Source organism: Ursus americanus, chromosome 7, assembly GCF_024610735.1.
Source record: "Ursus americanus isolate L20-20 chromosome 7, mUrsAme1.1.p, whole genome shotgun sequence".
In the NCBI taxonomy this organism is placed as follows: domain Eukaryota; kingdom Metazoa; phylum Chordata; class Mammalia; order Carnivora; family Ursidae; genus Ursus; species Ursus americanus.
The window spans coordinates 25,520,448-25,541,371 of NC_142133.1; the positions used below are offsets into that span (position 1 = coordinate 25,520,448).

General features: G+C 35.7%; 1 protein-coding gene and 1 non-coding gene across 4 annotated transcripts in view; one reads left to right on the forward strand and one right to left on the reverse strand.

Annotated features, from left to right (window-relative positions):
• Positions 1 to 20,924, reverse strand: part of FANCL (FA complementation group L) — a 91,290-nt gene that overhangs the window by 23,313 nt on the left and 47,053 nt on the right. The window contains exon 8 of one of the 3 annotated variants that reach the window (XM_087863419.1): positions 4,724 to 4,765. The exons of the other annotated variants lie outside the window; for them this stretch is intronic. Coding sequence (XP_087719545.1) covers positions 4,724 to 4,765 — 42 coding nt within the window. The remainder of the gene's footprint in view (positions 1 to 4,723; positions 4,766 to 20,924) is intronic. 3 annotated transcript variants of the gene reach the window in all.
• LOC123786172 (U6 spliceosomal RNA) lies at positions 16,790 to 16,897 on the forward strand. The gene has a single exon (XR_006777903.2). It is a non-coding gene; the product is annotated as a U6 spliceosomal RNA (small nuclear RNA).

Sequence of the window (20,924 nt, forward strand, 5' to 3'; positions counted from 1 at the left end):
CCCCAGGAATTAAAGAACAGTAAGAAACATGAGGTACACTGGAGGCAGTCTGCCTTCTCCCGAGCAGCTTTTCCTTCAAAGCTGAGGTAGCTCAGCTCCGCAGCTTGGCTTCTCGCTCAGAACACTCAACATTATCAGGTACTGCTTGATCTTAGAGCCTCACTGAGGAGGTGAGCATTCTGTAGGTCATATGGGACCATGATGCATGCCCTTAATCCATTCCAGAATAATCCACAGTGGTTTTGTTCTGATTTGGCTCCAATGACTGTTCCAACGTTTCAATGGTCCCTAGTTAGTGTGGCTTTAACCCTTTTTACAACAATTTTTACTTCCTTCTTTGTATTTTTTCCATATTACCTACAACAATAGGTATTATTTTTCTAATCAAAAAAATCAATTTTTCTAATCATAATCATTTTTATTTCATATGTAAAAATAAATGGCCTGTGAGCCATCCTTTCACTTCATGATGTGCACAGATTAGCAAAAAACACACTAGCCTAACTAATATTTCAGCTATGTGTCAGGTCTATGTTGGGATCTCTGATACAAAGACAAGAACATCCAGTACACAAGGAGGTCGCAGCTCTCATCTTGATGGTAACGAAGTATTTGATCAAGACATAGCCTCTTAAAAACTTAACACTGCATCAATAAATATGGGTATGCGGTAGACAACTTCTAAGGAGACTTCCAACTCTAAAAGTCAAGAATTCTAAATATAACTGTTTGAAAATCCATAAAGCAGACAGTTTTGTCCATTTGAAAGTACCTATCTTTCAAGGTGCCAATTACTATAATGTACTCCCATTTAGTTCCAATTCGTGTTTATAAACAGATTTTCTCATTCAAATTATATATATCTATCCATTAAATATGAACAATTTATATGATTCAACATAGTCATTTCCTCTTTAATCATACCAGAGTCAAACTATTTGGACATCATATCTTCTATCCCCATGTATTCAAGGACAAAAGTCAATGATGCATTACACAACTACCATTATTTTCTAAAATAAAGGGGGAAAAATCAGTCTTCAAAAACTTTTGAGTCTTTGGAATAGGTTAGGAACCACAAATTTCTAACAGGAATAGCAAGCAATTATATAGCTATAACACGGAAAAAATCCAAAAATCACACCCAGAAAACTGCAGGTATTAATTTACTAATCAAAGAGAAAATGCCAGGTTTTTTTTGGGTTTTTTGTTTTTGTTTTTTTTTGCACATACACAAAATACCATGATAAAAGGAAGTGAGACAGAGGAAGGAAGACATAAGACAGGGAAAAAACTAAAGGAGAAAGACAAAAATAAGCAGCAAAAACCAAAAGCAAAAACACAACAACAACAAAAAACCCATAAACACACTTTTAGGATCCCAAAAGCAATAACCTGTCTTACAGAGAAGAAACGTATCCGGGTAACCAAGATAATGATGCGGAAGTCTAACCCCTAAGCCTTCCTGTGGTGGGAGAAAGAAGACGACAGGATGCTAAGCAACCATTTGTCCTTAAAACATTAAAAAATAAAAAAAGTGAAAGGGACACCTGGGTGGCTCAGTTGGTTAAGCATCTGCCTTCCACTCAGGTCATGATCTCAGGGTCCTGGGATCGAGCCCGGCATCAGGCACCCTGCTCAGCCAGGAGCCTGCTTCTCTGTCTCCCTCTGCCCCTTCGCCCTGCTCCTTCTCTCTCAAATAAGTAAATAAAATCTTAAAAAAAAAAAAAAAAAAAAAAAAAAAGGAAGGAAGGAAGGAAGAAAGGAAGAGAAATCCTGAAATATCTAGAAAATATAAAACAAGGTGGGAAAGGACATTCTACTCTATCTGCTCCAAAGTCACGCAGCAAGGGCCCATGCTAAGGCCTACGAAGCACACTATCTTTCAGTCTGTGTATTTCCATGTGGGGCAGACTGTAACAGAAGAAAACGGTACAGACCAAACACCAGGAATTGGAAAACTACTTCTTTAACATTACCTGCACAGGGAGCACAAAGCTAAGTTAACAGGGGAGATATTCTTGGGTATGGAGTCCAATCTTCCTATGTGAAAAGCAAATGTCAGAAGAATAACAAGAATTTATTAATCTTGAGAAAAAAATAGACCTCTCAACATGATTTGAAAAGAGCAAGCATAAAGATACTAAGAGATCAATCTAGTATCAGGTTCATCTAAGACAATGAAATTCTCTGCACTGAAATCAGAATACCTGGACTATTCTGTATATGGGCTTCTCAGTGGAAAGATCTCTATGTGGGATCTCTGCACGGATTCACTGAAAATTTCTGAACAGACACAACTGAAAAGATTTCTAAGCAAGCAGTCTGGTCACAGTGTGAGAGGTTTGGCATTTAAACCTTGAGATCATGAACCAATAGAAAGTCTGTCTGGTCAAAGGTCTACATGCCTTACAAAAAAACTAAAGGCTAATTCTATTTTCCGACTAGTTTTATAATGTTAAAACACAGCCTATTTTGGCAAGGCTTGCCCACTTTTATCGCTGGAGGATGTACATGAATCAAGTACCCTGACATTTGAGCACAGAAAGGTCAAGTTGGTTATTGTAGTTCATGTTTAATAAATAAAATAAACCATCAGAAAAGCAGGTTATATCATTACTCTAAAAGCCTTAAATGGGGTCTTATTTTCTTACGAAGCATAGCCAATGAACAGGGAGGTAGATGAAGTTGTACTTATTAGCTCCATGACTAGACAGTGCACCTTTAGAGAAAGAAATCACTGATCTGGTTTCCACAGTGTTATTGTCCACTGATGAACTGTCTGTATGATTAAGTCTAAACTCTTTTCAAAACATGCTAGTACTGGAGAAAGGGGAACCCTCTTACACTGTTGGTGGGAATGCAAGCTTGTGCAGCCACTCTGGAAAACAGTATGGAGGTTCCTCAAAAGGTTGAAAATAGAGCTATCCTATGACCCAGCAATTGCACCACTAGGTATTTACCCCGAAGATACAAATGTAGTGATCCAAAGGGGCACCTGCACCCCAATGTTTATAGCGGCAATGTCCACAATAACCAAACTATGGAAAGAGCCCAGATGTCCATCAACAGACGAATGGATAAAGAAGACGTGGTGTGTATGTATATACACAATGGACTACTATTCAGCCATCAAAAGCAATGAAATCGTGCTATTTGCAATGATATGGATGGAACTAGAGGGCATTATGCTAAGTGAAATAAGTTAATCAGAGAAAGACAATTATCACATGATTTCACTCATATGTAGAATTTAAGAAACAAAACAGAGAAGCATAGGGAAAGGGAGGGAAAAATTAGACAAGACAAAATCAGAGAGGGAGACAAACCATAGGAGACTCTTAATCATAGGAAACAAAGTTGCTAGAGGGAAGGGGTAGGGGAATGGGGTAACTGGGTGATGTAATGAGCACTGAGTATTATGTAAAACTGATGGATCATGAACTCTACCTCTGAAACTAATACACTTTATATTAACTGAATTTAAATTAAATAGTAAAAAAAAAAAAAAAGCTAATTCCATAGGGAATGCTAGATCTTTAAATGCATTTAACTGAAGTCTATAGAGTAGAAAATACTAATAAAATCTTTGTTTTATTAAAAAACAAAAATGTAATGGCCTATCATGAAGCCTCAAATCTGCCATTAATATTTTGATCTTGTTACTTTTCTAGGATTTCTTATGAACCTACATGAGAAATGTTCAGATATTTTTTTTAATTAAAAAAAGAAAGCAGGGGCACCTGGGTGGCTCAGTCGGTTAAGCATCTGCCTTTGGTTCAGGTCATGATCCCAGGGTCCTGGGATCAAGCCCCATGCCCAGGCACCCTGCTCAGCGGGGAATCTGCTTCTCCCTCTCCCTCTGTTCCTCCTTCCCCCATTCCCCCAACCCCCCACTCATGCTCTCTCTGAAATAAAATCTTTAAAAAAAAAAAAAAATCCCTTCTGAAAAAAAAATGCTAGTACCTATTTATGGAAATGTTGAGAAACAATTTTTTTTTTTTTTTACAGCCTACAAAGAAATTACATATAAGTACAAGGTAAGAAGTTAGTGCCTATGGACGACTACTCTACAGAAGTTACATAAAATTTTTCAAATGGTGGTGACAAGGAAGCTGATAGCAACTGTGAAGATTACAATTTTCTAGAGGCAAGGAAATCACCTGAGAGAAGACTGGTGTGGTCTTTGACTTATAAATTGATTTTAAAGAAGCCCTGTCAAGTTACATTGCTTAGAAAGTCCTATATAGTTGTATATGTTTTGTTCAATCTTTAAAAAAAAAATCAAGCAAAAAGCAATTGTTTTTTAAAGGAGGTAAATTTCTGGGCCACAGGTATGACTGGTGTATTTGGACCCTTGTCTGACATCATCTTTATCTATAGCTGTAACAGTAAGTGCTATACGCAATAGTAATTTGAGCTTGGGGTCTCCCCCAGAAAGCACTCTAAGACAGTGCAGACAGTCCCTAAGATTACTGCCAATACCCTGACAGGGAACGGGGACTGGGAAGAGCGAAACAGATGACAGAAAGCCAAAATAAGGGTGTGCTGTCAAGCTGGTCACTGGAGTCAATGGTGGCTCTGTAAGAAGTTGTAAGGAAAGCTCAGAATTGCGGCCTAAAGAGAGAATCTCAAAACATTTATTCACTGGCTTCTGTTCCTGACTGGTCAAGTTGCTCTAAAAAGATTATTAATTCTTACATTTCCAGATGTCCATACATACCACGGGCATACAGACACCCCTGGTCCTGGCATCAGGAAAACTCTAGGACAAAGAAAAAATAAGCAGTGGTTGAGCTGAGGTGAGGAGTTTCGTCAAGAAACACCACTCTGCGCCTGACTGCAGCAGTATGGCTAGGTAAAGAGTAAATGCAAAGGAAGTGAAGTAGGGAGTGAAGTAGGGAGAGAGCAAATGTATCAAGAGAAACATACGGTCAGTTCTCTAAAAGGTAAATAAATATATTTTGAAAAATTTTTCCTCATGAAATCAATTTATATAAAGCTTTAATGGTAACAAAAGGGTTACCTTTGAAGTACCCAAAATATTATGTCTATGGGAAGGTCTGCCCATTTTAGGTTGTCTTATTATTGAGCTCATTATATCATCTAAATACAAGTCCATTATCAGATATGTAATTTGCAAATATTTTCTCTTAAGTCTGTGGCTTGTCTTTTCATGCTCTTAACAGTATTTTACAAGACCAGAAATTTTTTGTTTTGATTAAGTCCAATATATCAATTTGTTCTTATAAGGATCTTGCTTGGGGTGTTATATTAAGAAATCCCAAAGTCCCAAAACTTTTGGTTTTTTTCCTAGAAGTTTCTTTGTCTTAGGTTTTATTTACATTAAGTTCATAATCCATTTGGAGTTAAGTTCTGTAAATGGATTGAAGTTCATCTTTTTTTTTTTTTTGCATACAGCAAATTGTTTCAGCCCAATTTAATGAAAAGACTGTCTTTCCCCCACTGAATTATCTTTGCACCTTTGTATATACATACAACTATTTTCAGCAACCAGTTTGTATGGGTATACATATGATCCCCAACTTACAACGGCCTGACTTAATGATATTTTGACCTTACAATGGTGTGAAAAATGATATGCATTCAGTCGAATCCATACTTCAAATTCTGAATTTTGATCTTTCCAGGCTAGTAATATGTGGTAGGATATTCCTCTGACGCTGGGCAGTGAGCCATGCGATCACAAGGGTGAACAATCAATACATTTACAAACCATTCCGTGCCCATACAACCCAAAGCAGAAGCTTTTCATTTTCAGTACAGTATTCAATAAATTACATGAGATATTCAACATATTATTATAAAATAGGCTTTGTGTTAGATGACCTTGCCCCACTGTTGGCTAATATAAGTGCTCTGGACATGTTTAAGGTAGGCTAGGCTAACTACTGGGTATTTACCCCAAAGATACAGACGTAGTGAAGAGAAGGGCCATATGCGCCCCAATGTTCATAGCAGCAATGTCCACAATAGCTAAATCGTGGAAGGAGCCGAGATGCCCTTCAACAGATGACTGGATTAAGAAGTTGTGGTCCATATATACGATGGAATATTACTCAGCTATCAGAAAGAACGAGTTCTCCACATTTGCTACAACATGGACAGCACTGGAGGAGATAATGCTAAGTGAAATAAGTCAAGCAGAGAAAGACAACTATCATATGATTTCTCTCATCTATGGAACATAAGAACTAGGATGATCGGTAGGGGAAGAAAGGGATAAAGAAAGGGGGGGTAATCAGAAGGGGGAATGAAACATGAGAGACTATGGACTATGAGAAACAAACTGAGGACTTCAGAGGGGAGGGGGGCGGGGGAATGGGATAGACCGGTGATGGGTAGTAAAGAGGGCACGTATTGCATGGTGCACTGGGTGTTATACAGAACTAATGAATCACTGAGCCTTACATCGGAAACCGGGGATGTACTGTACGGTGACTAACATAATATAATAAAAAATCTTAAAAAAAAAAAAAATAAGGTAGGCTAGGCTAAGCTGTGATGTTCAGTAGGTTACATGTATTAACTGCATTTTCAACTTACAGTATTTTTAACTTATGATGGGTTTATCAGGATGTAACCCCATCTTAAGTCAAGAAGTATTTCTATGATAATGCCACATTGTCTCGATAAGGTTAGATTTATATTTTGAAATCAGGTCAAATTAATCCTCTAACTTTGTTCTTCTTTTTCAGTTTCCTATTCTAGGTCCTCTGCATTTTCTTTATGTATTTTAGAATTCTATCGTCGATTTCTAAAATCAATCTGTTGGGATTTGGACTGGGATTGCATTGAGTCTATAGATCTATTTGAAGAGAACTGACATTTTAACAATATTGAAAAGTCTAATACATTAATGTGGCCTATCTCTCCAACTATTTAAGTCTTTAGGCAAAAAATTTGCAGATATTTCACCAAAAAAGATATATGGATGACAAATAAGCACATAAAAATATGCTCAATATCATTGGTCATTAAGGGAATGCAATTAAAACCACAATGAGTTACCACTACACACTATTAGGATGGCTAAAATGAGAAAGACAGGGGCAGCAGGTGGCTCAGTCAGTGAAGTGTCCAACTTTTGATCTCAGCTCAGGTCTTGATATCAGAGACATGAGTTTGGGCCCCATGGTAGGCTCCATGCTGGGTGTGGAGCCTACTTAAAAAAAAAAAAAAAAAAAAGAGAGAGAGAGAGAAAGAGAGAGAGAGATTGAGAAAGACTGGCCATACCAAATGTGAGCAAGGATGAAGGATACAGAGAAACAGGAACTCTCAGACACTCCTGTTTGGAATGTAAAATATAACAACCACTTTCATAAGCAACTGTGTTTTTTTAATGTGAGCAGTTTCTTAAAAAATTAAACATACACCTCTTCTATGATTCAGCATTCCACTCGTAGGTATCTGCTGAAGAGAAATGAAAGCATATGTTCATATAATGACATCACATAATATTCACAGCAGCCCTATTTGTAACAGCCAAATCTTGAAAACAATTCATATGTCCATCAACAACTAAATGGACAATATGTAGTAAATCCAAACAATGGAATACTACTCAGCGTAAAAAGAATGAACTATTATTATATGCCACAATGGAAGAATCTCTATGCTGGGGAAGAAATCTGACAGATAAGAATACATAGAATTATATAAAATTCTAGAAAGTAGATCAGTAGTTGCCTGGGGGCCAGTGGGAGAGCCAACAGGAACAGAGAGACTGCGAATGGGGAAACTTGGGTCTAATGGAAATGTTTATTATCTTGATTGTGGGATTGATTTCACAGGTGTAAACACTGGTCAAAACTCAAATTGTACATTTTAAATATGTTCAATTAATTACATATCAATTATACCTTAATAAAGCTGTTCAAAAAAAAAAACCCACTTCTTCTGATTTCTGGATAGTAATGGGATCTACAAAGTAGTACCTTTTTTTGCAGTAGATTAATCAATAATTAGGAGCTAAAAAATTACAAAGTAGCAATATTTCTAACACCGAGGACAAAGGCAGAAAAGTAACTGTTCATAAACCTACCACTTAAGAGAATGAAATTTTATCACTTTTATATATATAGATATATAAAATGTATATATACTGAAGGAAGGAAAAAAGATATATATGAGAACTCCGATGTTAGCTACTCTCCCATAACTGTTATTAAATTATGTTAAACTAGGAAAGCACTTAAGCAGAAAAGTGTGAACACTGCCAATCTCAAAATGTAACGCTTATTATCTTTAAAAGCATTTTGTTACTTTTATAATACCTGAAGTGATATAATAATGTCAGTCACTTAACCAGATCTTAGAGTATAATATCTTCATCTTAAGTACTATTATTTCCAGTATTTTAATAATTTTCTCACAGTCCTGGAATGTGATCTTTTGTGCTCTGATGACACTTAAATTAATAGCATAATTTTCTGGTACTTGCAACAGTTGCTTTCCCTTCTGATTTTTTTTTATACTTTCCTATAATATGTGCAGATAAATCCTCTAATAATCATTTTTGTCTTTATCTCTGGGGGATTCAAAAAGCTTCAATAGAATAAGGAAATATCAAGAGATTAAGCTTTTTAAGAAATTTAATTTTAATATTAATTGCAATATTTCTAATAAGATATCTTTAAAGAGATAGCAAATCTCTTAAATATTTAGTTCCTTTGATCTTCTTTGCAAGCTTCATTGAAGTTCCCCACACCTTCTGTAGGTAGCTTTGTAACTATATCTATTTAATCAAATGCTATTATTCTCTGTCAAGCAATCCACGGAGACAACTCTTCCTATATTTATTTTGATTATAACTGACCAGCAGTGAGGATGATTTAAAAGATTTGTTATTTTGAGGTCATGTGAGCAAGGTAACTACCTACAAAGACAAATGAAACTGACTCACTTCATATGTTCCTATGTAGCCATTAGAGAATGACTATAGCAATTACCTTAAAAAAAAAAAAAAAGATTAAAAAAACATCTGTTCAAGTGCATGTTGAAAATTAGTAGGCACTCTCATATGTGGTCCTTAGCTATCCTATATTATAGACCATTAAGAAAAAAAAATCAACACCAAGCCAATTAGGAGAGAATTCTGAGTAGATGCCTAAGCAGAAAGCACCAGGAATCTGTCTCCCCACCTAGACACTTACACTGATCGAAACTGTCTGATATATTTTGGAACTCTGGAGTCTATTGAAGGCTTGCAAATTCTATCAATTTCAGCTCTTAGCTTGACAGAGGCTACCCATCACCCCATGACCGGCAGCCCTGCAGGTAGTCCAGGAGCAACTTACACACAGCTTACAGGAGATAGGGTAGGTAAAAGGATCTGTCTTCCAAGTAACAGGGATCTGTACTCTGATCTGATTGTGGCTTCTAATCTCAGAGGGGTAGACAAAGAGGCAGTAGAACATTGCTGTTGTACCTCCTCCCATTGTTGCTAGGCCCTCCTCCTCCTGCCGAAGTGAGGTGCAGAATATTTAAAGACAGTGCCCTCCCCCCGCCAACTTCATTTTTCTTTTTTCCCTTTTTTGGGAATCAGACATTAAAGACACAAACATTTCAAAGTAATGCACAGACAAGGGAAATGTGGAAGTCACTGTTCAATCCCAGGGAAAGACACAGGCTCAAAAATGACCAGAAAAGACCCTAAACTTATACCATAGGCTGATCCTTAGCACAGAGACAGCCTATAACATCAAAAAAAAAAAAAAAAAAGAATAAAATATAAAAACGGGAGATTTTAATCATTCTTCTCTAGGGAAAAAGAAAAATCCAATTTCTAGAGTTACCTCACTATTAAAGTATCCAGTTTTCAACAACAACAAAATTACAAGGCATAAAAGAACAGGAAACTGTGACCCTGATCCAAAGGAAAAAAAAAAAAAAGACATTAACAGCAACTTTCCCTAAAAAAGACTTAGACAAAGATTAGACAAAGAATTTGAAAGAATTTGAAATTTCAAAGAATTTGAAAAAGATGGTCTTAAGTATGCTTTAAAAATTAAAGAGATGTGGAGAAAGTCAAGAAAAAATGAACAAAAAGGAAATATCAATAAAGAGAAAGAAAACCTAAAAAGAAACCAAAGAGAAATTGTGGAGCTGAAATGAAAAATTCACAAAAGGAATCTAAAGGCGGATTTGAGCACACAAAAGAATCTGAGACCTTAAAGACAAGTCAACTATCAAATCTCAGTGACAAAGAAAAAAGAATGCAGGGAAGTGAACAGAACCTAAGGGCACTGTGGGACGAGCTGACCAATGTACGCACCGTGGGGACCCAAAAAAAAAGGGAGGAAAGTGGCAGAGAGAGAATATTCGAATAATGTCTTAAAACTCCCAATTTTGATGAAAGACACGAATATAAACATCCAAGACATCAACAAAGTCCAAGCAAGATGAAATCAAAGAGACCCGCACCAAGACACATTACAATCACACTTTCAGAGCCAGAGACAAGAGTGTCTTGGAAAAAGCAAGAAGCGACTCATCATACATTAGGGAACCTCAAAAACAATCAGATTTCTCATCAGAAATTTTGAAAGGCAGAAGGCAGTAGGCTGATATATTCAAAGGGCTTAAACAAAACAAAAACGAAACTGATAACCAAGAATCCTATGTCTGGCAAAACTGTCCTTCTTCAGTGAGGAAGAAATTAAGACATTTCCAGATAAACAAAAGCTGAAGGAGTGCTCTATTAGTCCCACACTGCAAAACATGCTAAAGGGAGTCTCACAGGTTGAAATGAAAGGACACTAGACAGTAACATTAAGTCCTCTGAAGAAATAGAGATCTCAGTAAAGGTACTTACATGGGCAATTATAAAAACTAGTATTACTGTAACAATGACTTGACTTCACTCTTTGTGTTCCATAACATTTAAGAGACTAATACATTTTTGTAACAATTATTAGTCTAAAAGCTAGACTTATTTGTAACTTAACCACAGAGAAAATAACTACAGAATATACACAAAAAGAATGAGAAATTAAATGTTTAACTACCAAAAATCAACTAGCTCTAAATAAAACAGTAATGTAAAAAATGAGAGACAAAATAACTACAAGACATACGGAAAACAGCAAAATGACAGAAGTATGTCCCTCCTTATCAGTAATTACTTTAAATGTAAATGGATTAAACTCCCCAATCACAAGACAGATTTCAGTAAAAACCAAATGTGACCTTGCATATATTTTGGCAGCTAAAACTCTTCAGGGCTACTGATGGGTGACCGCCTAAATCAGTCTTATCTTTGCTGCATGCAGAGAAAGATTTCTCCTTTCATGGTTTTTTTGGGGGAGGGGTTATTGCAAAAATACTCATTTTGACATTACAGGGACTCTTTTGTTAGAGCTCCTCTACCACAGACATTAACATCTGAGCAACAGCCACATGTAGTGACTGTATCCACTCAATTGACGGTGGCACTGAACGTAGTTAGCTCACTTCTATCACTATGGTTTTTATGAGCTTGCTCTTATGTTTTAAGAGGTGCCAGGAGTACATTTTTGCACTAAAATCTAAAGATACTTTAAAAAACACTTCACAAAAACAGTCCTGTGTCATTATTTATTCATGTGTTTGTACATTCTTGTATGTTAATTTACGAATGATTTTTTTTCCAGTAGAAAATACATATGCAACAACCAAAAATAAAAAACAAAAAACACAGATTGGCTAATGGATAAAAACACATGATCCAACTATATGCTGTCTATAAGAGTCTCATTTCAGAGACAAAGCGGTTGAAAGTGAAAGGATGAAAAAAGATTATTCCATGCAAATCATAGCCAAAAGACAGTAGGGGTGGCAATACAATTATCAGCCAAGATAGACTTTAAATTAAAATCGGTTACAAGAGACAAAGAAGGACATTATAGGCCCATCTTCGATATACAGTGGATTTGGTTCCTGACCACTGCAATAAAGCAAATGTCACAATTAAGCAAATGTTGCATTAAAATAAATCAAATGAATTTTTTGGTTTCCCAGTGCATATAAAAGTTATGTTTACACTGTATTATAGCCTATTAAGTGAGCAATAACATATGTCTAAAAAAATGTAAATACTTTCATTAAAAAATACATTATTGCTAAAGGGTGCTAACTATCCTCTGAGCTTTTGGAGTTGTAATCTTTCTGCTGGAAGGGGGTCTTCCCTTGATGTTGATGGCAGTGGACTGATCAGGGTAGTGACTGCTGAAGTTTGGGGTGGCTATGACAATTACTTAAAATAAGACAACAATGAAGTTGAAGGCATTAAGGGACTCTTCCCTTCACAATTTCTCTGTAGCATGCAATGCTGTTTGACAGCATTTTCCCACACTAGAACCTTCAACATGGGAGTCAATCCTCTCAAACCCTACTACCACTTTATCAACTAAGTTTATATAATATCCTAATACCTTGCTGTCCTTTCAGTAATCTTCTCAACATCTCCACCTGGTGTAGACTGCATCTCAAAAAACCACCCTCTTTGCTCACTCCTAAGAAAAACTCCAATCCATTAAAATTTGATTATGAGATCAAAGCAACTCAGTCCCATCTTCAGGCTCCACTTGTAAGTCTAGTTCTCTTGCTATTTCCACCGCATCTACAGTTCCCTCCTCCACTGAAGTCTTGAACTCCTTAAATTCTTCCAAGAGGGTTGGAATCAACTTCTTCCAGACTCCCATTCATGTTGATATTTGACCTGTCCCATGAATCACAAATGTTCTTACGGCATCTAGAATAGTGGATCTTTTCCAGAAAGTTTTCAATTTACTTTGCCTAGATCCATCAGAAGAATCACTACCTATGGTAGCTATAGCCTTACAAATGTCTTTCTTAAATAGTAAAACTGGAAAGTCAAAATGACCCCTTAATCCACAAGCTGCAGAATGGATGCTGTGTTAACAGGCATGAAAACATGAATATCATTGTACATCTCCACCAGAGCTGTACGTACCAGGTACGTTATCAATGAATAGTAATATTTTAAAAGAAACTTTTTTTTTTTCTTACATGTCGTAAACAGATGTGCTGTCACCCATGCTTTGTTACTCCCTTTATAAAGCATAGGCATAGTAGATTTAGCATCATTCTTAAGAGCTCTAGGATTTTCAGAATGGTAAATGAGCCTTGGCTTCAACATAAAGTCACCATTTGCATTAGCCCCTAACAAGAGTCAACTTGTCATTTGAAGCTCTGAGGCCAGACGTTGACTTCTCTCTCACTATGCAAGTCGTAGATGGCATCTTCTCCCAGTAGAAGGCTATTTTGTCTACACTGAAAATCTCTTATTTAGTGCAGCCACCTTCATTCACTATCTCAGCTACATCTGGAGAACCTGCTGCAGCTTCTGTATCAGCACTTGCTGCTTCACCTTGCACTTTTATGCTAGGCAGAGGACTTCTCTCCTTAAACCTTATGAACCAACCTCTGTAGCCTCAAACTTTTCTTCCGCAGCTTCCTCACCTCTATCTTGCCTTCATAGAATTGAAGAGTTAAGGCTTTGGTCTGGATTAGGTTTTGGCTTAAGAGAATACTGTGGCTGTTTGATTTTCTATCCAGACCACTAAAACTCTCTATCAGCAATAAGACAGTTTTGGTTTCTTATCATTTGTTCACTGGAGTACCACTTTTAATTTCCTTCAAGACTTTTCCTTTGCATTCACAACCTAGCTAAGTATATGGCTCCAGACGCCTAGCTTTTGGCCTATCCTGGTTTTTGCCATGCCTTCCTCACTAAATTTAATCATCTCTAGCTTTTGATTCAAAATGAGAGACATGTAACTCTTCCTCTCACTTAAAGGCCATTTCGGCTTATTAACTGGCCTAATTTCAAAATTTTTGCATCTTGGGGAACAGGACAGCCAAAGGAGAGGGAGAGATGGGGGGTGTGCAGTATGTGCAGCAGTCAGAACACGTACATTAAGTTCGCCATCTCATATGGATGCAATTCATGGTGACTCAAAACAATTACAACAGTCACAAAGATCATGTCACAGATCATAATAAATAATAATGAAAAAGCTTGAAATACTACAAGAATTATCACAATGTGACAGACACAAGGTGAGCAAACGCTATTGGAAAATGGCACCAAAAGACTCCAAGACAAGATTGCCACAAATCTGACCATAAAGTACCAAATGCTGTGTAATTCATGCATTATTTTCTATAATTTCATGTCTTTGTTCTTTGGCTAATGCAGTTCGCCCCTGAAGTATCATCTCTCCTCCCAAGCCTAACTTCTCATTTCTCAGGACACACTAACATCTTATCCAGAAAACTTGCTTGACCACATCAGGTTAGATTATGTGCTTCTACTCCACCTTATCAAAATGGCTCATCATAACACTCAACACATTTTACTGAAATTTTTAAATACCACTTTCCTCATCAGACCACAAGCTAATCCTGACAGCCTATCCTAGGTATTAGAACCTAATTCACTTTAACATCCTCAGAATCCAGCTCAGTGCTCCACATATAGTGGATAATGAAGGCATGTTACATTTAAATTGTTTCCTACTGAAAAAATGTCACTCCCTGCTTTTCTGTTTATGTACTTTTTCAAGGTATCTATTAAAGACTTGACCATGACAGATATATAATTTCATCTAATAAAGCACTAAAAATAGGATAGAACTTCCCTAGTAGACTTTTGTAAGTTAGTTCTTCTTATTTATCTTACCTAAGTTCTATGAAGGTCCAAAGAAACCCAAACGTAAATAAGAGGATTTATTCCTTTTGTCGCTTGCCTATAGTTGGAAATGTGGACCCCATTCATATTTAGCATACTTATTTAGAAATTTCAGTATTTCTCTTTAGCAGCTCACTGGTGAAAGCAATGAAAAAATTTTAACATTCCTTGTTCATAACTAGTTTATACATCAGAATTCAAACAAAGTAGTAACTACATACTTAATATTCTATAAAAAGAGGGTAAAAGCTATTAGGTAGGGAAGGTGGGTTAAATACACACATCTAATTTCAGTCCCTCCCCAAAACTCACTAAAACTATGTTGTTCCTGTTTTTCCTTTAAGGTATAATCTCACAAAAAACAAGGAGAACTGGAGAGGCAACAAGAACAAAATTTTGGAAGCAGAAAAACTAAGGGATTGCTCATATAAGCATAGGTGCAAATGCCTAAAAAAATTAAGAAATGCAATCTGGCAATAAACAATATACACTGGAGATCACTTGTGTGTGAGCAATAGATAAATATAAAATGCACCGTTACCCTAAGTGTATTTCAAGAACAGAGGACTGGCTTAACATTAGGAAATCAAACAATCAATTTACCATATTAACAGATTAAAGGAGAAACAATTTGATTATCTTAATATATAGAAAGAATATATTTGACAAAATTCAACTTGCATTCACACAAAACTCTTAGCAAACTAGAAACAGAAATAAATTCCATTAAAAATTGTTAAAGGATTTTAGTACAAGAAATACACAGACAAAAATCTACCTAATAACAAAAACTTTAAAGTTTGTGGGGTATTTTTGTTTTTGGTTTTGGTTTTGGTTTTTTTGAGATCTGGAACAAGACAAGGATGTTCGTGTTTACCATTTATATTTCACATTGTATTAGAAAGCCTAGCCAGAGCAATAAGGGGGGGGAGAAAAGGTATAAAGATGGGAATGGAGGAAATGAAACTGTCATTACAAATGATATCATTATGTTCACAGAAAAATCCAAACAAATTTACTGATAAATTATTAGATAAAGAGTTTAACAAGGTTACTAGATAGAAAATCATTTTAAAAAACAGATTTATATACATCAGCAACAATCAAAACTGAAGGGGAAAAAATGACCACTATACACAAGTTAAGAGTGGCCAAAATTAAAAAGTCTGAAAAACCCAGTGATTAACTAGGATATCATTTTTGCCTCTTCACTCCAAATCCACCCTCATTACCTGCTCTGTGATAATGGAGGTTTACCCTGTAAGCATCTCTTCAACAGCCACACAATGTTCAGCCCTATCAGTAGAAGATGGCATCAGATAAGTGCTTACCAAGTCAGGCTATGGTTTCCTGTCCACCAGCCTTGGTCAACTTATACCTCACAGGAATGTTTTCTGCTTGCTCAGAAACAGAATGCTGGAAGAGTCTTCTCCGAGAAGTCTGACCAACCAGTCATTCAAAAAGACCTACAGGTATTGACATTTGGCATTCCTCAATACGAGATCTAGTCAGATGCCTCTACAATAAAGGTCACAGTTGACAAGCCCCAGCCATGCACTCAGAGCTTCCAAACAGCTTATTTACTTTTTTCCAAACAGCTTTTTACATCCGACTTTTAATCATGAGCAGATGACCAAAGATTATAAGCACAGAAAAAAGAGCAACTCAAGTACTTAGAGGGGAAAAATAATATCTCTGGGGAAAAAAAAGAATATACACCTATGAAGTAAACTCTTAGAAATTAACATAATAAAAGTAAAAACAAAATTAAACACGGAGGTTATTAGGTAAATCTTAATGAAATTCCCCAGAAATAAAGCCAAAGAAACCTAAGACAGATGGCTAAGAAGAGATACAGACAAGTGATGGAAAACTGGGGGTTGAATGAGTTTTAAGTATAGAGAAAACTACAGAAATGAAAAAGTAAGATAACTGTTAACTCTAGGAATAACAAAAGCCAGGTAACAAAGGAAAAATAATAGTTAACCACATGGCTTATCTCTGCATAGCATATACACGTTCATAATGTGAACAGAGTATTGATATAATCAAAATTAAAAGATAACTATTTGGGTGCTTGCTTCAGCAGCAGCACATATACTAAAATTGGAACAAGACAGAGAAGATTAGCATGGCCCATGCGCAAGGATGACAAGCAAATTTGAAGCATTCTGTATAAAAAAATTAAAAATTAAATAAAAATAAAAGATAACTATTTGGGAAAAACAGGAAGATAGGAAGTATACATGTGTATACATGTGGGAGCAGGTAGAAGAAACAGCAAACCCATCTATAGGGGAAGTTAACACATAATGCCTAAACCAAGCAAACAAAAGGCAGTATAATTACAAGAACATGCAATAATATAAATAATATTACAGCACCAAAAGAATCAGCGGACAATCAAAAGTTGTGGACCCTGCCAGCAGAAGGAGAAAAGGTGGGCAGGAGGCTAGGAAACGCTCTTTGGTCTAAAAAGTAAACAGCACCAACAAAAAACCCTGTAACCTAACTCTTTAAACTATGTTCTTATGTAACTTTAATAAAAGTTAAAACTTTTTTAAAAAGAAAAAGAATATAGCTTGCCTGTATTCTCACGGTAAACTAGAAAATATGATTTTTTTTAACAAAGCATTCACAGTAGCAAGAAAAAATTGTAAAATAGTTAGGAATCAACTCAATAAAAATATGCAAAATCTAGATTAAGAAACCACTGCTACTTAACTGAGGGACCTAAATAAATGTAGACATAACCAGTTCCTAGATTATGAACACAAAAGTTCTTAACTTGATGGATAAATATAAACCTAATTATAACTAAAAACTAAATGATTCTAAGGAATACCTGGAATAAATGCACATTATCAATGATGTTTTAAAAACTGAAATATTTTAAGTGACAAGCCTAGTTTCAAAGCTATTATCCAGTGAAAACACCATTCTAAATGAAGGCATTAAAGGTGATTTTATATTTTCTTAATTTTGCTCATTTGTATTTTCTTTTTTTTTTTTAATGTTTTTTTATTATATTATGTTAGTCACCATACAGTACATCCCCGGTTTTTGATGTAAAGTTTCTTTTTTTTTTCTTAATCAGTGCAGGGTACTTTTAAAATATGTTATTGAAAAAGAAAAAAAAAAGGTGTTTAATAGGTTACTGAGTCCAATAGATCACACTGATACTTCTATCGTATCGCATGATCTCAATAATGAATTAAATTTCTTTCTTTTGGTCCTTTTGATGTCTTTTTAAACATACCACTAGGGCAACAATAAAACTGCCAAGAAGGCAAAAGCGTATTTACTTAACCAATTTAAGAGTGAACAAAAATCCAGTATTAGGAGTTCTCCAACAAAGACAGCAAAGAGAAAAATGGAAAGATAATCTAGCAGTAAGTCAGAAAAGGAGAAGTTCCACAGGATCCTTAGAGTGGATTTTGAGGGTTCTTCCCCTGACACTGTTTATTTTAAATCAAATTTATTTTTCTTAACATCTCTGTGAAAAAGAAAAAGTTCATTATTTCCATATACATATGAACTGAGGCAAAGGCCAGTCACATGACTTGTTTGAAATTATACAATTAAGTCAATGACTGAACTGTAAACAGAACCTAAGATACCCAACTGCTAGTCTGCTGCTCTAACTAATGGATCATGCTCCCTGCTATGTAATAGGACTGTTTCCTTTCATTACAAATTCTTCATTCACCATCAGCTTATCAGCCAGAGGCTTCATCATTAGTTTTGCTATTCTTGCATTCATGGCATTATTCTAGAATATGAGATTATCATGATAAAAAAATTATATATATATATATATATATATAGAGAGAGAGAGAGAGAGAGACACTACTACTTATTGTATCATACCAAATCTGAAAATGGCAACTGCCATAGCAAAGATACTTCACCAAGCCTGCACTTAATGGCACATTTATAGGTAGAACTGCAATTTTTTTAAAGATTTAATTTATTTATTTATTTATTTATTTATTTATTTGAGAGAGAGTGCATGCATGCACACATGCCAGCAAGGAGGGAGGGGCAGAGGGAGACAGAGTACGAGTCTTAAGCAGACTCTGAGCTAAGCCCAGAGACCGACATGGGGCTCAATCCCAAGACCCTGAGATGATGACCCGAGCCAAAGCCAAGAGTCAGACACTTAACCACACCGCACCACCCAGGCACCCCGATTAACACTTATTTTGTGTTGGTCAGTGACCTAGAGAAAACGAATTTTGCTCTTACAGACCCCAACATCAGTGCACTTAAAATCTTACATTAGAGCATTCTATGGTATCATTAGTCAACAAAATTCACATATACGACCAGCATGTAAAAGTCCAAAAGGTAGCAGGTTGTTAAAGATACAGAGCATCTGTGATGCTACAAAGTAGACTAAGATAAAAATGAGATGCTCTTATATTCTATGCTAAATCTATAAAAGAAAATTTATTGGGTAAGCAAAATAAATATCTGAAAAGGGGTATGCATCACTTGTCTTTGAGAAGCACTTTGTGTTTCTTTGGCACAGATCACGGCAGCAGTAGTAGCAGCAGCCTTGCCCTTGGTGCTGATTTCTTACTACTCTAAATGTCTCCTCTGAGCCAGAATACACTGGCTGTTGCTGATCATGCTGTGAGACACCTGCACTGGCTACTAGGCTTGTCATGACGCACAAAACCCTACCATCTTCAGCTTGACATTGTGCAAGTTATAATTATTCATCCAAATGAATATGTCAGAGCAGCAGCAGCAGACCTCTCATCAGAGCAAAAGAAAAATACATCAAAACATTATCAACCCAGCAGGAAGACAGGGACCATAAGGAAAATTACCCATTTTTAATATGGATGCCACAAAGCCATGCCTATTATTTCACAAAAAGAAAGGAAAATAAAGATCTTCCAAGTTTAAAGTCCAGAAACACTGAATCCAAAGAGGAAATGTACAAAACAAAAACAGACAAGGATTATTTTTTTTAATCAATTATCTGGAACCTATGTACAATCTCTTAAATATAAGGTTGCTGTTAGGCTACATTTATTTTGCTTAAGAACCACGACTGTTTAAAAATTGTTAAGAAAAAATAACTCTCACAAGCAGAATTATTTCCAACAAATCAATGAAAAAAGATCATACACGGCAAAGTAGTCTGATATTGCTTACTTTTAAAACATAAACTAATATTGCCAATACTCTTATCACGTCCAAAACACTCAAGAGCTCATACCACTGGCGGTATCACCAAAATGCTGATGATGTACTGCTAGACTCTAAAATAATAAGTAAATAATATATTTTGAAAATTTTCTGAATTTTAATAGCAAAAACAAAAGAAAAACTGAAAATCACCCCCAGATCTAAACTAATGAAGACACATCCAAATTCTATGAGCATATATAAAATAAGCAAGTGTAAATAAGATTCCTATCTCCTACTTAAATATGAAAAAAAAATTAACTTTTAGAATGACAGAAAACTATCTTTTCAGAACAAGATATGAAAGATTTTCCCATTCAAGACACAAAAAGCAGAAATCACAAGGATGAGACTGACAAATGGGACAACACTGAAAGTTAAACTTCTGACTGACAAAACAGATTACATACAAAGGTAAAAAGTATGCCACAGAGAGAAGATACATCCCATATAACCAACAACTGGTACCCAAATTAAAAAGGAATGCTTATAATAAAAGAAAAAATTTTAAATAAGCAAAGATTAAAAACACAATAATAATGATTTCGATTCTTGTTAAGAATTAAGGTCAGGCTAAGACCTAGAAAATATCTGGAGAAGTAGATGTTACATACATTGCTGGGTAGGGGTATAAACTTATACAACCAATTTGAGAAGGCGATTTGGCAATATTTAGTAATCTCAAAGAGATACATTCCCCTCAATCCAACATTTTCTCTAGGTATAAGCCATACTAAGAGTCTCATATGTGTACAAGGAAACGTAAAGATGTTCACTAGAGCACAACTTAAGAAATTGTGAACAACCTTATCAGTAAGGCAATGAATAAATTAACTGGTGGATTTATATAATGGAACTATATAAAGCATTGAATGTACTAAACATGCAAAGATCATGGGTAAATCTCAGAAACAATGCTGTATAAAAAATTCAGACAGCCAATACTATAGAATATGGCATGAACAAATGTAGCAAAAAATATGCATGGATAGCACATGCATCAATT